We start from the raw sequence: 15,854 nt of genomic DNA, 5'->3' as shown, positions 1-15,854 counted from the left end.
AAGCAGTACTTCCAAGTTGTTCAAGTTGCCGTCAAGTTAAACAAATGCCCCCAAGATATTTGATAGTAAGGAGGCAAGTCAGGTGTATTTGGTCTCGCAATCTTTCAACTCTGGACATTGGCCCTTCTTGACACTCCTACTCTGTCTCTCCTCTCTTTTTGAATCGGTTGCCTTGATCATTGCCCCTGTCAGCACTCAAAGGCCTCCATCTTTCATTCTTGGCCCAGGCTTTCGCGCAGCATCCTCAAACCAAGAGCCATAATTTTCAAATTCTGCAGCGCAGACTGCATCGGGCATTTGTCCCTGTTTCCCTGGGAGTGGATTTCCTTGGATACTGCAGGAATCGAAGCCGATCAATACCACCACCTTGTCATCTAGTGCTTTGGACATGACGTTGCCAGGGTGAGTATCATTGTGAATAAAGTTGTGAGTGTGAAAGTGATCAATGCCAGCCTCGACTTGCTGGAGTGAGCTTTCGATATCAACCAGGCGCTCGTCCAAAATGCGGTCGCCGAGCGTCTCGGTGTACTTTTGGAAACAATGATCAGTAATTTTGGCCGTCCTTTGCGATGCAGCCAAGGTAGCGGGCGATAAAATTCGTGAGAATTGTTTATTGAAATCTGGCAAATTCTCCGTTCTCGAAGGAAATATAAGCCAAGTGATGCTGACCCGTTGTAGCCCGTGAGCAGGGGCTGCTTGATATAGACGTCCGGCCTCTCAAGGCTATGGCGTATTGCGAAATGATCCTCGAATAAAAGACAGATAGGGTCTTTTGGAATCTTCTGGAAGCCGGATCAGTCGATAATAGGTAGGTCCTCTGGGCTTGCGAAACGTTCGGGCAAAATGATCGAAAAGAAGTCTTTCGCCATCGCAAAATATGACATGCGTAGTGCCTAATTAAATAAGGCCTGCTAGGGAGGAAATAAAATAAAGTCGAAGGCTGATAATGGAGAAGCTTGAATGATTCGGTCTCGATGACAAGAGGCACCTAAGTACTACAGACGCTCACCGATCCTAGCCATGATCACAATCTTGAAATATTGAATACACGAAGCGGCGAAGACTGTACAATTTATTTGCGAGCTGACAGGAAAGGTCTTTCCGGCTGTACATTACTACTAGTACCTGAACGTAGCCAGTCAAAGCACCCTGTTCTGCTACGGATGAGTTCACTGTATCTGCATATTACGGGATCTGGCAATTAACTATGATGCCTGGGAATCCGAGCTGTTGCATAACTTCGGTTTCGTTCATTTCCCACTTTTCTTAAACGCAGCAGGTGTCGCTATTCACGTACTGCGAAGGACGCTCCCCGAGAAGAGCAACTACCTCAAAGGATTTTCGATAATACCCCGGTCCAGGAGAGCTCTATAACCGAGATACAATGTTTCCTGAGGTGGTCTCACGCCCCACTTAACCCCCAGCCTCATTCAATTAGCCCTACCTACTAGGTCTGTACTAGGCCTAGTGCGATGAGTCACTTTACGTATTTGGTCCCCGAACCTTAGGCCCTGCATATTTATTTCAATATGGGAAGTTTGACTTATTGACTGACTCATATAGTTAAGCTAAGCATGGATCTTTGAATCATTATTGCTTGGCGCTGGCACAGGGCCCTTCTACACTTGGGCAGTAACCGCCGGAATCGGCATGTAGGGGCCCCAGCAGGGCTTCAACAATATAATATAAAAGCATCCAAATCCATATACTATCTTGTTATCCATGTTATTCTTTCTTTGCTTGGGTTGTGTTGAGGTTGGTGCTTTGGGTTGATAGGTCCTTGTGTTCCTCTCCACGATCTCTTTCCCTGCATTGGTTCTTTCCAGCTCCAACATTGCCCCATAGTCTTGATTCCTTGTCTGGATGTCTTGTAGTACGTCGACAGATATTGAAACCAAGTTGACATATCTACAATGGCAAACCAGCTACACCGAGACTCGACCATATCGAATTGCCCAATTTGGCCGCAAAAAGACGAAAAATGAGCAAAAGAAGCCACATAACCTAATATTCCAGAAAGGAGAAGATACCGAGATTATTCAAGATATCAGAGGAATGAAAGAAGATCAGAAGTTCACTCTCGAGGAAAATGGCTTTGTGTATCGGAGGTACCCTCCGCCCTGGTCCACCACACCAAAGGATTACTGGGACCCAGAACAGATTCGAAACATCTTTCTGCCGGAATGTGAGGCAATCTTGAGAAATGAAATCGAGGGTGTTGATAGGGTGTTGATCTTTGATTGGAAAGTGAGCAACAGCATTTTACATCCAAGTTTGACTTCTGCTTACCTTTTATCATAAACAGGTTCGGAAAAGGAAGAGCGCAAAGGAGCGACGAACTAGAAATCAACATGTGTTGAGTTTTGCCCGATATGTTCATATAGGTAAATCAAAGTCAATTCTTGCCGTAATTATGTTACCAAGAAGATTCAATTCATACTGGATTCAATACATGGTTTTCATTACTGACAAAATTTAAGACACGTTACTCACAAAAGACAAAATTGGGGCCTCTATGACTGAACGAATTCGCAATCATCTCCCCGAAGAAGCCCACCACCTTCTTTCCGGGCGAGTACAAATGATAAAGTGAGAGCTAGCCACCATATTTCCCCCATTTACTCTCATAAACTATATAAAAGACTTTGTATTTTGAGCTTTAACTGACTTGAGAAATTCCAGCATGTGGCGCCCCCTGAATGGACCAGTTGAAGATCATCCTATGACTGTGTGTGACGGACGAAATCTTGACACGTCTAAGCTAGTCGAAAGCGATATGATTCGCGGCGACTATACAGGAACACTCTTATATCCACTGTATGAGCCAAAAAAGACTCGCAAATGGTATTATATGAGCAAACAGGGTGTTGAAGATGTACTCTTGTTCAAGAGCTTTGATTCGAAGGAGGGAAGTGTGAAATGTGAGTGGAATCCCCATTCTGAATTCCATTATCTATCCTGGGATACACGCAAGCGAGTGGAAACAGGAAATCAGAAGAAATTGAAGAATCTAACTAAGCATTTACTGTGTTTTAGGTGCCCCTCATACATCATTTGCATTGCCAAATGCCTCATATAATGTATGCCCTAGGGTCAGTGTGGAGGTTAGGGCTTTGGTGTTTACGCAATTGACGTAAAGCAACTGGCAACTGGCAATTGGCCTAGAAACTAGAATGGCATAAATGTTGATGAAACTCTTTTGTGAGGGCAGAAACTGCGACATAGGCTAAGAAACACGGCATAGTCCACTATCATCCCAACTTTCACTTCCCACTCCCTTCCGAACGATAAACAGATCACGAGGATCCCTCAATTTCTTGATACCCCGTAACCGAGGATAATTCTCACCCCAAAATGATTCCTGGAAATCCACTTCATCTGCATCAGCCTCGTTCCCGTACGCACCCATTTTCCCTGGCTCAAGAGATCTGAGCATGGGCACATCATGCTGTGTGATATTGGAAGCAACAGCTTCCTGCTCTTCAAACGTCATCTCCGCACTCATAAACCGCACAATAATCACATGAACTAACGTATCCCGCCATGCAGGGTTAAGTCCAGACTTGATATCACGGTTCCTGGAAACCTGGCCACCAGTAACAACACCGACCACTGCTTCTTCCGGGCCAAAACTGAGACCCGCGAGGCCTTTGGTGAGCTGCGTGGAATTTCCCGACTCAAAAAACGAGCGCGAGACAAGACGAGATGCCAAACGTGTTTGGAGGCCGGTTGTATCGTTGCCTGAGAACATTGCCAGGTACATGCTCGACATGGAAGGGAATGCCACTATGCCATGTAAGGGTGCAACCCCCGTTGCGTTCTTCAGGTCTGATACCACCGGCGACATGAGCTCCTCAATGGATTTAGTGTTTGTTTGGTTAACGAATGCTTGCATTGTCAAAAATGTTGACACGCCGGGAGTCGCGGAACTGGAATCGGGGATAATCGCATACCAGCCCGAACCACCATTGTCATTGAGACGAACAATATGCTTGTGAAAAGCGTCAACACCATTCCAGAATGGCTCACCAGCCTTCGTGCTGTAGTTCGTCATCGTGTATACTACCGGGTAATCAGGGTAGGCCTTGACAGTCACGCTGACAACCACGCCGAATGACCCGCCACCACCGCCTCGTAATGCAAAGAAAAGATCGATGTTTTGATAGGCGTTTGCAAATACGAGTGAGCCCTAGCAAAGCGTCAGCGTCAGAATACAGGCAATGTCCTTGGAAAATTGCCTTTCGGGAAGTCTTACATCTGCGAGAACAACTTGGAACTCGAGCGCGTTATCACTGGCCATTCCGTGCATCCAGCCCAGAAATGAATGTCCGCCTCCTTGTATGTAGCCACCGGCAACGCCAACTGTGTTTGAGGCTCCTCCTACGACCATCAGACCTTTGGAACCCAGATACGCGTACATCTCGCGTAATTGGACACCTGCGCCAAGGGTCACAGCCTTGATCTTCTCCGACATAGCCGTCCCAGCTGGTGTCTTGGGTACAAATTCATCGGCAACAGAGATGTTTTTGAAACCATGGGTAAAAATCTGTAGAGAATGCGGCGCAGAAGACCGGCCAAGGAAATCATGTCCAGTATTTCTGATGACAAGCTTGATATTATGATGGGCTGCGAACTTGACAGCCGCCTGGATATGTTCTGCCGTCTGTGCTATGACAGAGAATAGTGATATGCGACCTTGCTTGCACGGTGTTGATTGATCAGTCTCGACGTAGCATTGCTCCTCTTCTTCGGGCCATGATTCCCAATTCTCCCATTGCAGGGCACCTGGATACATCAGTACAAGTCAAAGTCAAAACTAGTAAAGCTGTGTTTGAGATTTAAGGCTTCGAACCTGGCTGGGATGATCTGTAGGAAGAACTGTATGTATTCTCCTTTACGATGGTGCACTCGGCATCATTGAAGTTGGGGTCATGACAGGGGTATCCGAATGGCTTCACTGCAACCAGATTGCCTTCGACTGAAGAGTTCAGGGCAGCCCAATTGGCTTCACTTGGCCAGCAAGGCTGACTGGGCTGGCAGCGACAGAATGCCGCATTGGTTGAACCTCCGCTGGCGAGGAGTGCACCTAGGCTCAGTAACCAATGCCTCATTTTGGGGTGAGAACTATGTGGGCGGACACGATATTTTCGCGATATCTAGCCCTTTAATTTGAACCACATCGTAAAATGCATAGAAAAGAGACGTGTTTATTTTCTTTCGGTGAGGAATGTACCACATGCAACCGTTGACAGGTCATTGCTAATATTGGAAAAAAAGAATGCAAGTCCCACTCAGTAATTGCATGTTCATTGCAATAGTGACTACCATCGCAGATAGACATTTTGCAAAATACCCGCTGATAGGGTAAAGTACTGCATAAAACCGGGGACATGCCTATACAAATGCTCTTGGATTGGCTTAATCTTCCTGCAAGGAGAACGAAGTCGACCGGAACAACCAACACCAAGATTAGATGTGTAAATAGCTCCTCAACCAGAAATGATACATGTAACAGACTAGGCAGCTTCAATTCCAGGTCCGCCAAAGAGGCGCAATTCGTGAGGAAAATAAGTCACTACATACAGCCCTACAGCAATATCCCAATCATATTCCCGTGAGTCACGAATAGATTCTCTCAGTCCATACCTGAAACCAATCTAAGCCTGACTTAACCTGGGCGTGCAGTTATCCCCGCTTAGTAGTCAGTCCCTAATATACACCCGTGGACCTGGGCAGACCGTACTCCGCACTCTCCCTTGCATGGATGATGTCCATTTCTGGAAGCTATTGGCTCATCACTTCTTGATACTTTATTACTCAATATTTTTATATGTAAAACCCGACATTTAAATATATCATTTTATAGAGAAATGTCCAGGCAATTTAATGCGTGAATCAAAATGCATTTCCCCATATAAGAATTTTTTCTGAGCTTAATGTTTTCTTATAAGACGTAACTAGGGCTACTATTCCGAAGATCCCTACTAAGAATTTGGCATTTTCTCGAACCGTGCATCAACAAGGTCGGGGCATAAAGATGACAGTGCTAAAGGCCATTTTCGGCACGCACGCTTGACTATTGAAGACCTGAACATTTTCCTTCCGGTGACATCTTTACATTCAGCGCACTGGTGGAATAACACTGAGCTTAACAAGTTGCTACCTCTGAGCCTCAGAATTAAATTCCCCTCACATGCAAATAGAGCCACAGCTGTCAGAAGCGAACAGAAGCCTCTAGCATCAACTTGGACTTTCCCACCGAATGGGTATAGCGACATAAGGTACACAACAAGGCGTGGTCTGGTTCTCAGAGAAGGGCAGCTCCACAAGAAGTATCTCCTGCGCCAATGATATCTACGCTGGCACTCTCGTTCCCGCGACTCCCTCTCATGCTCCTATTTCTCTATGTCTTCGCTGCTTCTTCATCCTTCTTGATACTAGCAATTAATCTATATTTCGCCCACATAATGGAAGACAGTGCGTCTTTTTCCCACACAAATTCTTTGTTTACCATTGCAAAGGAGTATCTATATGTGAGTTTTGCAACAATGAGACGTGTCATCCTGAGGGCCAGATTGCTTCCTGGGCATGCGGAAAGCCCAGTTGAAAATGGACGGAATGCGTCGAAGTTGTCATTTGTCAGGGCTTTGGACCATCTTTCGGGCCAGAATCTGTCTGGCTCCGTCCAATACAATGCCGACCGATGCATCGTGTAAATGTCCACTGACATTTGTATCTAAAGGTCTTCATGAATATGTTGCCACTTCAAAAAAGTTCACTGGAACCACTTACGCCTTTAGGAACGTATATACCGTCAACATATAATCCCGGAGATGTTCGGGCAAGGAACCTGCCGCTGACTGGAGGCAGCAGTCGCAAAGCCTCATTAATGCAACCACTCAAGAATGGAAGCTGCATAAGCTCTTTATCATTTATGGCTTGGACGTCCTCAAACGAAGCATGCAACTCTTTTCGGAGCTTAGACAGCTGAATAGGGTCTTTAAGAAGGAAGTAAAATATCGAAGACAGTGCCATAGATGTTGTCTCGTAAGCAGCAAGCCTAATTGCCCTTTGTTAGAGCAAGCATTCGAAGCACTAAGCACCTCAGTTGACCTGGAAAACTTACAGGAATACGCATAAGTTGATATTCAGCTCCATCTCAGTGATCTCTCGGCAGCTTTTGTTCTCAGAGACACCGCTAGTCATATAGTTTGCCACAGAGGTGATAGTCCTATCCCGATTGTTGATATGACTAGATTGAATGAGTAAACTTCTCGAAGGGACACTCCAAATACTAACCGTTGGATCCCTGCATAAGGATTGAATTGGGAGATGTCAAAAAATTGAGTAAAAGATGCGAATAACCGCATTAGCCGCGTGATGATCAATTGAACACCCGGTATTGCTGAGAATATGGTAATGACTTCTAGATAAGGTGCAACAGTGGAAAACCATGGTGTTAGGACATCAACTTGTCCTTGTTGTTGTCAGCGATAGTACGTATGTATCAATGGTTTCTCCAAATGAAAACTGGGCTTACTTTTCTCTTCTTCACCAATTGGTTCACCGAATATAATGTGCCCCAATATCTTCCATAAAGAGCCACTCAAGTATTTCGGTAGATCCAGATCCTCCCTGTTTGCACGCATCCTCTCTAGCTGAGGATCGATTTGGTCGAGGCATAGTTTATAGATTGCATCTTCATTGTGGCGTAGTTTCAGCAGGCCCGAGTTGATGTTTTTCCTCACTTTTTGATGATGCACAGTGTCCGGGTTCGTAGACATAATATCGATGCCGAAGGTAATATTGAAGACCTTTGCCATGAAGGAGCCTTCTGTTGAGAGAGCGGTGCCAGCTTTACCGCTGTATATCGCGTTGTGGGCAGATATGGTTGAAAAGGAGAGTTCCGTAGGCCCGATGCGAGCGACATTCCCTATAAAATTAGCCTGACGCTCTTGAAAATACGAGGATCCCCAACCATAAGTCTTGTGTAAAGAATAGATACTATTATGCCATCTGCGCTTGTGGAGTGCACGTAGTAGCCAAAGCTAGTCTCCAGTGTAAGTGTGGTGTCATTTTCATAGACGCTGCCTTCAAAGGATGCTCTATACCGGAAAAATAGACACAAAAGCTGGCCCGGAAGTTTGAGCCAAGGGATCAAACAATATCCTATAAGCAATAAAAGTAATAAAAGCAAGGAATGCCAAAGTCTAGATTTAAGGTTAATCTTGGGCCCGAAGTTGGAAGTCCAACACGTACCAATACCACCAGCATGTTGCACGTTGCTCGAATGAGCTGGCTATGCAACGAGATTTTGAAAACACGGGGATGTAATAAGTAGTATGGTTAAGACCGGCAGAGGACATGAACTTTAGAACATCAGTTCTTGGCATGGGGTTTTGTGAGCGCGGCAGGATGCCGACCAAGCATGGCCATGTGATGCATCCTGCAAGAGTGCCCGACGGGCGCTTCTCCTATGTAGTAGATTGGGCAGAGAACACGCGCTGCAGCAACTGTGATTATAAACGCGGCGCTTAATTGCTTTCTCATCACCTCTAGAACTTGCCTAGAACGTACTTTGGAGGCTTACAGTCGCTTACAATGACTGATTTTACGCTTCCTAAAGTCGACCAGAACAACCAAGAGCAACATAAGACGTACAAATGACACCTCAACTAGAGGACCTAACAGACTACCTGGGCAGGCAGCTTCAATTCTTGGCCAAAGAGGCGCAGTGAGGCCAGGAGGAAAAATGGGTCTCTGCAGCCCTACACATAGGAAGCAATTTAATAAGTTAACTTAGTGGAGAAAAACAAACAAGTTACGTAGCATGCTCGCATCACCGACTCAGACACAATGTGTCACAAAGAAAGCTGATGCCAAATGGCTATGTCAATAGAATATCTAATTATTGCTGCACTCGACCTATCCAATGTAGGTGACATAGAGAGCTCTTTGACCCAAAGTCAGGCTGGCGTGTCCAATCAAGGGGCAATTAATACGAAAACCGACCGCACGAGACGTCTTGGCCAGGATATGCTAGCCAAGAGACCACTAGTATAGTCTGCATTTACTACTGAATTAGTCTCTTGATAACCATTGGGACACACTGCCTCCCTAGAAACACTGTTCATTAGAGACAGGTGTCACCCAAAGTTCATAGAACACGACCAACACCCACAACGGGCATTGGCATACTCCGTATTCCGTACTCCGTAAATAACTACAGTAATAGGGCTGCCTTGCTTCGCCAGTTGAACACGTCCACACCCCGCCTCATATAGCGTCCCCTCGGGTACGCAGTCGGACGGGGAATATTGCGGGGGGCGATGCTACAGTGGAGGTTCCAAGAGCCCAAGGACGTAGGCAGAATGATAACTGCATTTAGGGGGAGGCTGAGGTGAAGAAAGTAGAGGCTTGGACGAATAAGGGGGCGCAGTATAAGTGTTGAAAGTCACGGGATGTGGCTGCTCGAGACATAACATACACATTATAAACATTATGTACACAATACGTGGCGCATGCAGTGGCGTAGCTTTAATTTACAATGAAGAATAATATCTGAAGCCGGCGGCAGATCTGTTAAAGCGAAGGTATCCGAGTGGCCGAAAACGGAGGTGGATCAGGAACATGCGTGGAATTTAAGAGGCAGTGCACGGTAACATCGACGCTGCGCCTCACAGTGGTCTGTTAAGACAAGAAAATAAATAAAGGCGTAGATCCAGACTTTTCTTTCATTCTTACTCTGAACCAGTGGAAACAGAATAAAAACGAGATTTGCCATTTGCCATTTGCTATTTGCCTCAGGCTTATCCGGTGGCAACCTTTATCCCTTATCCTTTATCACCATCCTCATCTCCAACATCTACACACCAACACACACACACACACACACCAACACACACACACACACACACACACACACACACACACACACACACACACACACACACACACACATCACACACACTCACACACACACTCACACACACACACACACACACTCACCACCACGATGGCTTCTTCAACTATGGCCTCTACCTTCAGTACTCGCTCTTCGCGCGCTTCCTCGCGACCTTCATTGTCTATCGATGTCGCCAACCTCCCCCACTCTCGCAGCCAACACCGCCCTCAAACACACTCTTGATCACCGATCTCAACGACCTGATCCTATTCCAGCCCCCCTCTCTGGATGAAATCCGCGCCCTGATCACAGCTGTTGCGCCTCTAAACTCCTTCTCTCCCCTCCCATCTATGCGCCGCATCGTCTGCTCCTTCCACACGACCGAAGACGCCACCACCATCCGCAAGATGCTAGACGGCAACCGCCTCCTAGAGCGCAACGTCCGACCCCGCATCTACTTCGGCGAGCCGACAGCTATCCTAGACGGCGGACGACCCAAGCTTCTCGAGGCCCCGCAGGTCGACAAGCTGTTCTTCATCTCCCCGCCTCCCAGCCCGCCACACGGATGGGTCATGCGCAACGAGGACCCGCCCAACAAGGAAGTCCACGCCACCGACCTGGCGCAGGCCCTTTCCATGCTGAAGACCGATCAGACTCAGCCCGCGCCCGCGGAATCATTCGGCGTCGACCCTGCTACTCCCGTTTCTATCACATCGGACAAGCGCACACCCAGCTGGCCGATGGCCGGGTCCGCAGCAGCGCAGTCGGAGCAGCACGATCATCTATCAACCTGAAGACCACGGCGACAGTCCCAATCTGCCGGCGGTTATGGTTGAGGATATGACATTCACGGTTGAGGATGTGGATATGGATACGGAGATGGATGCTGATATGAGCCCGATTGAGATGTCTCTTAAGAGGATGCCTCCTAAGACTTCCCGTCCGCCGGTCGAGCTTATGGAGTAGGGGATTTGGGATGACGAGTGCATTATTTTTTGCTTTTCTTTTAGCGATGGGTTTCTTTTCTTTTACTGTACAAAGACATCCGCAGCTTATTTGTGGCTAGCTATCTGAAGGCGTTGGGAAAGCATGGGTATATCAGCAGCGTTTTCGATTCCGGGTACGACTTCAGTCTTATTGCTTTTGCTAAAATCTTATGAATCTTAATACTATGCATATCATATTATCATCACGTATTCTTTTCTTTCTGTAGTCAACTCCATCGAGAGATAAATGTGTAGGTCTATCAACCGTTCATCCGAGCAAAGGATACCAGAGTAATTTGGATATGATCAACTTCCTCTCCGATCTTCCGTACCACAGTACTAGAGCAAAGGCCCCGAATAGCGCTTCAAGCAAAGGTTTTGGGTTTCTTGTTACAAGCTTACACAATGTTTTCGAGCTTAGGGTTGTACTTCCAGAGGTGTATTGCATTTTTTTACTACAAATCCTCTTCCTAATACTCATCCTCAAGCCTTAACCAGAGGCCGATAGATAGCCTCCCACATCTGCACCTGAATCCACTCCCTCAGATCCGAATCTTTAGTAGGAATATCTTCTTCCTGAGCGAGACCTTCATCCATAGAGCACTTGATCACAGCAGCGGCAATATCAACGCTAATATCCCGCACATCCTCCACATCAGGAAGTAAAGGCTCATTCGAGTCTTGGAGGGCAGGAGCTCGTGCCCCAAGAGCCTTCACAGCCGCGACTAGCATCTTCTTTGATACGAGCCTGTTTCGGGAGAGGACAGCGCCTAGACCGATGCCTGGGAAACAAGTTGAGTTATTGCATTCCGCTAATACGAGGAGCGAGCTTGTCAGTTCAAGTTTAATATATACTTCGCTTTCGGGTAGGACTTACCAATATCGTATTTCACACCCCCATATTCAACAGGAGGAAATGGACTCCCTGTTGCAACCAGAGCACGCCCTTCAGTCCACTCGTAAAGATCCTTCGGCTCAGCCTCGTGAAGGCGTGTCGGATTACTGAGTGGGAAGATGATCGGTCGTTCAACATGCTTAGCCATCTCCCTGACAATGTCCTCCGTGAATGCTTTTGGTTTCGTGGATGTTCCAATAAGAACATGTGGACGAACCTTCTTGATCACAGAAAGTAAGTCACGACTCTCATCGGCAGGCCAATCCTCGTCTTCTCGTGCGAATGATTCCTGGGCAGGTGTCAATTTCTCGCCGAGTGATTTAATGAGGAGACCGGGTTTGTCGATACACCTATGGTATGAAGCAGTCTGGTTAGTATCATCTTTTAGTTTTACCATCTCGTCCTGGAACATCATACGTACCATATCTGCTTGGATGCCTCTGACTTGGATTTGTGCGCCTCTGTTGTGATAGACTCGGCTATTTGATCTGCAATTCCTGTGCCGGCTGTCCCTGAGCCGAAAATTACCACACGTACTTCTCCCATCTTGATCTTGCTGACGTGCAGTGCCGCCATCATGGCGGCTAGTGTGACACAGCCGGTTCCCTGGATATCGTCGTTGAAACATGGTATCTGTGGTTGGAATTTGTCGAGTATTCTCCTCGCATTCTGTAGACCAAAGTCCTCACTGTGACTGTTAGTATGCCGATGGAATGACAATCTATAAGACAGAACGGCAAACAAAGGGCGTACAAGTGAATAAATGCCTTAGGGAACCGTTTTCGGGCGGCAGTAACAAATTTGTCCACAAAGTCATCGTATTCCTTGCCTCTCACTCGGTGCTGTCGAAGACCGAGATATAGATCGTCGTTGAGCAGATCCTCGTTCTGTAAATCCATCAGCACGTCCCGCATACTATCATATCTGGAAAAGATTGGTAATACATCAGTCCCACAGTCCAGCACAACAGGAAGTTGACGAGAAGGATGAATCCCAGCACATAGCGTGGTAATTACCAACTTCGCAACTGAAATGAGAATGGCGCCCACGCCTTGATCACCAATTCCCAAGATCTAGAGACATAAATTTAGTATTGCCTGTCCCGATTGTTTGGTTGGTATCATGTAGCCTACCTCCTCACCATCGCTCACAACAATGTAATCAATCTCCCCTTCCTTGCCGAAATTCGACAAATATTCATCTATACTATCCTGGTCTCTGATATCCAAGAAACACCCCTCTGGCTTTCGGAACAAGCGAGAGTAATTCTGGATCGCATCCCCTTCTGTAGGAGTGTAGATAATACTAAACATCTCCTTGAGGTGAGTTTGCAAAAGCTAGCCAGAGAAGGAATCCGGTCAGTAACATAATATCACGTCACAGGTAGCAGTATACTCTGCCCTGGACTTATTCGGATCGGGGTGTTGATCAAACCTTGTAATACAACACTTCATTCTGCGCTTTCATGCTTGCCATGAACGTATTCTTTGCCAGAGGCCCCGCCCGGCTACTATATTGATCGTAGGCACGTTGGACCTGCTCTTCCAGCGTTTGGATATTTGGTGGGAGCATCCCATATAAATTGAAGGTCTTGCGCTCTTCGTGGGTGAAGGCGGACCCTTTGTTGAATCGAGCGTCTTTTAGGATGGTTTTGGCCTGGGAGGTTAGATATATGTTGCTCATGGTGGATGGGACTGGATGGCTTACATCGTATGGGCATTTCAGTGGCCCTGAGGCTGCGCGAGGCAGGTTCTTGAATTTGGAAGTCTCTCTTGAAGCCATGATGCAGGAAAGCAGATTTTTGGCCTGGCCCCGGTGAAGTCCTTTACTCAAGTTACGCAAAGAGAAGTTTGAGGGTGAGTCTGCTGGAGTTGTTGACATTGGAGTGATGTCATGCCACTCTATTTGTACCCGGTTCTCGGACCCGCATACTTCAACCGACTACTTCGACTACAACTATTCTAACAACTGCACTATCTGCTATTCTAAACGCTTTCTTATTGCTGGACCTTGTTCTTGACCGGACCCCAAGTTGCATTCTCGCCATTACGAGTACCAAACAAAGGGACCTTATCTATCTCTGCAGTTAGCTAAACAAATTTCGCTGGCTTGTGTCCAACGATTATTCAATTGGACTCATTAATTAGATAGATGAGATGCTTAGGTAGGGAGTGCAGGATGTCCCTCACGCCCTTCTCTCTTCTTATTTCCATCATACGGAAGCACCAAATTCATAAAGACCCCGACAACGGCGGCGATGATGAACGGAGTCTCCACCATCAAGTTGATACCCTGTTCAAAGCCCTGCAGTCGCACATTTGAACCGCTGTAATCCAAGATCTGGGAAAACCAGCTGGGTGACACAATGTCGATGAAGCCAATGCCCAGTGCAGTCGTGAGAATGAAGCGATTGCGTCTCGTAAACTCAACCAGACTGAGAACTTTGATACCTGCAACTACAATCGTGCTATAGAGGAAGACTTGCATTCCCCCGAGGACAGATGGAGGCATAGAGCCAAAGACAGCGCCGAACTTGCCGAAGATTCCCATTAGAATTAAGAACCCCGAAGCACACCATCCTGCTCTTCGGCTCTGCATTTGTTTCATGTTAGTACCACCGAGTACCTGCAAAATATATTGGGGAAACACCTACAGCGCAGCCAGTCAAAGAGATCACACCGTTGTTTCCGGCCTGGCTAACCATCGGCAAGCCCGTACCTAAAGCACTGATCAGACTGCCAACGCCGTCGCACAGGATGCCACCTTGAATGCGGCTGTTGAACTCGATGCCATCGATCTCCACGCCCGAAATCTCGGCAGTAGCCAGAATATCTGGCATGCAGCTGACAGCCTCGCAAATAAAGAGGATGAGAAGAGGTAATACCAATGCTCCATCCACTGACAGTTTGAAAGTGTGAACCCAGAGAAATGTCGCGACTGGGGCGGCGTCGATATTACCGCGTGACCAATATCCAGTTGCGCCGGATATCGCACATCCAACTGCCAGCCCAAAGACAACAGATGCTGAGCGCATGAGTGGTGACCCGAAAAGCTCGACGATGATAATTGTCACAAAAACGCTGAATCCGAGGCCGATGAGCTTTGGGTGCCCCCTGGTCGCACGTCAGTACTGATCTTGAAAGTATGTGGCATTCGATTCACTTACCAGGGGAGTGGTTTTGGTGCTGCAGTGTCAGGGCACAGGGCATAGAAGCCCTGGCCGCCGTTGCAGTTCGAGCTGCCTCCCCAGTTTTCCATTCCGCTGGAAATCAAGTACACGCCGACAAGCAGAAGGAGTGTACCGGTTACAATCTTTGGGAAAATCCTATTGAGGGTCTTCGGTGGAACAAATGATAACAAGATCTGAATCCAAACAGTGCAAAGAATGGTACCAAGCATGGCACCCCAGGCGTCAGGACAGGGAAGTCTCGATCCGTCAGAAGAGGTAGGACATGTTCCATTTGCGTAACGCATGCTCGCATAACTAAATGCGATAGCCAGGATGTCAAAGGTTGGACCGACTACAGATAGAAGGCCGGTGCCGATATAGAAGGGTGTTTTTGTCAGATGAACCCGAGTTACCTGCATAGCTGTTGCAATTCCGGTGGTGATGAAAGCTGCCGAGACAAGGTACTGACTCTGCTCTGAGGAGAGATAAAAGGCACCACTTGCAAGGGCCAGAGGCGGTGATACTACGGATCCGATCATGGTCAAGGCATGCTGAAGGCCCAGGATGATCGTGAGGAGAATGGGGACTTCATCGTTCAATCCGTAGAACGGGGCCTCATAGTCCTTGTACTTCTTTTTCAAGGGCCAGATATTCGGCGTCACAAGGTAAAGGTAATCCTGCGGTGTTCGTGTTAGCGTTTGCAATGACGGATGGCTCGGCTCTCGTACATAGTCTCCGATCCATCCCTCTCTCGTCGTGAAGTATCGATATAGGTACTGCCATCGGGTTTCGGCGACTGGCGAGACTTCGATTATTTGCGATCTCCTGTCATCCAAATCTAGATCTTCCTTCGGCGATTTCCGTTGATCATCCATGTTCATAGTCTAAGACAAGCTGGTT

The 15,854-nt window shown here is 47.2% G+C and overlaps 7 protein-coding genes across 7 annotated transcripts; 2 read left to right on the top strand and 5 right to left on the bottom strand.

Moving 5' to 3' along the window:
- Nucleotides 1–195: 195 nt before the first annotated feature.
- Nucleotides 196–390, bottom strand: N7446_006868 (uncharacterized protein; the record flags this gene model as incomplete). Its single annotated transcript, XM_058515615.1, has 1 exon — nucleotides 196–390. One exon carries the CDS (start codon nucleotides 388–390, stop codon nucleotides 196–198), a length of 195 nt encoding a protein of 64 aa, XP_058372793.1.
- Nucleotides 391–1,863: 1,473 nt separating this feature from the next.
- On the top strand, nucleotides 1,864–2,343 carry N7446_006867 (uncharacterized protein; the record flags this gene model as incomplete). Its single annotated transcript, XM_058515614.1, has 2 exons — nucleotides 1,864–2,272; nucleotides 2,306–2,343. 2 exons carry the CDS (start codon nucleotides 1,864–1,866, stop codon nucleotides 2,341–2,343), a joined length of 447 nt encoding a protein of 148 aa, XP_058372792.1.
- Nucleotides 2,344–3,226: 883 nt separating this feature from the next.
- Nucleotides 3,227–5,111, bottom strand: N7446_006866 (FAD-dependent oxidoreductase; the record flags this gene model as incomplete). The annotated part of the gene is made up of 3 exons (XM_058515613.1): nucleotides 3,227–4,189; nucleotides 4,256–4,785; nucleotides 4,853–5,111. The coding sequence occupies 3 exons, from the start codon at nucleotides 5,109–5,111 to the stop codon at nucleotides 3,227–3,229; spliced, it is 1,752 nt and encodes a 583-aa protein (XP_058372791.1).
- A 1,292-nt stretch (nucleotides 5,112–6,403) lies between these two features.
- N7446_006865 (uncharacterized protein) lies at nucleotides 6,404–8,274 on the bottom strand (the record flags this gene model as incomplete). The annotated part of the gene is made up of 7 exons (XM_058515612.1): nucleotides 6,404–6,736; nucleotides 6,793–7,060; nucleotides 7,127–7,252; nucleotides 7,300–7,477; nucleotides 7,541–8,048; nucleotides 8,112–8,210; nucleotides 8,260–8,274. The coding sequence occupies 7 exons, from the start codon at nucleotides 8,272–8,274 to the stop codon at nucleotides 6,404–6,406; spliced, it is 1,527 nt and encodes a 508-aa protein (XP_058372790.1).
- Nucleotides 8,275–9,329: 1,055 nt separating this feature from the next.
- Nucleotides 9,330–10,698, top strand: cbpA (putative calcineurin binding protein; the record flags this gene model as incomplete). The annotated part of the gene is made up of 2 exons (XM_058515611.1): nucleotides 9,330–9,362; nucleotides 9,808–10,698. The coding sequence occupies 2 exons, from the start codon at nucleotides 9,330–9,332 to the stop codon at nucleotides 10,696–10,698; spliced, it is 924 nt and encodes a 307-aa protein (XP_058372789.1).
- A 675-nt stretch (nucleotides 10,699–11,373) lies between these two features.
- On the bottom strand, nucleotides 11,374–13,567 carry N7446_006863 (NAD-dependent malic enzyme; the record flags this gene model as incomplete). Its single annotated transcript, XM_058515610.1, has 8 exons — nucleotides 11,374–11,702; nucleotides 11,768–12,135; nucleotides 12,207–12,473; nucleotides 12,539–12,672; nucleotides 12,730–12,858; nucleotides 12,919–13,122; nucleotides 13,220–13,441; nucleotides 13,493–13,567. 8 exons carry the CDS (start codon nucleotides 13,565–13,567, stop codon nucleotides 11,374–11,376), a joined length of 1,728 nt encoding a protein of 575 aa, XP_058372788.1.
- Nucleotides 13,568–13,945: 378 nt separating this feature from the next.
- On the bottom strand, nucleotides 13,946–15,835 carry N7446_006862 (uncharacterized protein; the record flags this gene model as incomplete). The annotated part of the gene is made up of 3 exons (XM_058515609.1): nucleotides 13,946–14,377; nucleotides 14,439–14,898; nucleotides 14,952–15,835. The coding sequence occupies 3 exons, from the start codon at nucleotides 15,833–15,835 to the stop codon at nucleotides 13,946–13,948; spliced, it is 1,776 nt and encodes a 591-aa protein (XP_058372787.1).
- Nucleotides 15,836–15,854: the final 19 nt, after the last annotated feature.

The sequence above is a fragment of the Penicillium canescens genome (assembly GCF_028828765.1).
Source record: "Penicillium canescens strain IBT 15451 chromosome Unknown utg000004l_segment0_segment0, whole genome shotgun sequence".
NCBI lineage: Eukaryota > Fungi > Ascomycota > Eurotiomycetes > Eurotiales > Aspergillaceae > Penicillium > Penicillium canescens.
The sequence above is the reverse complement of the archived record's forward strand: the minus strand, read 5'-3'. Positions and strand labels throughout refer to the sequence as shown.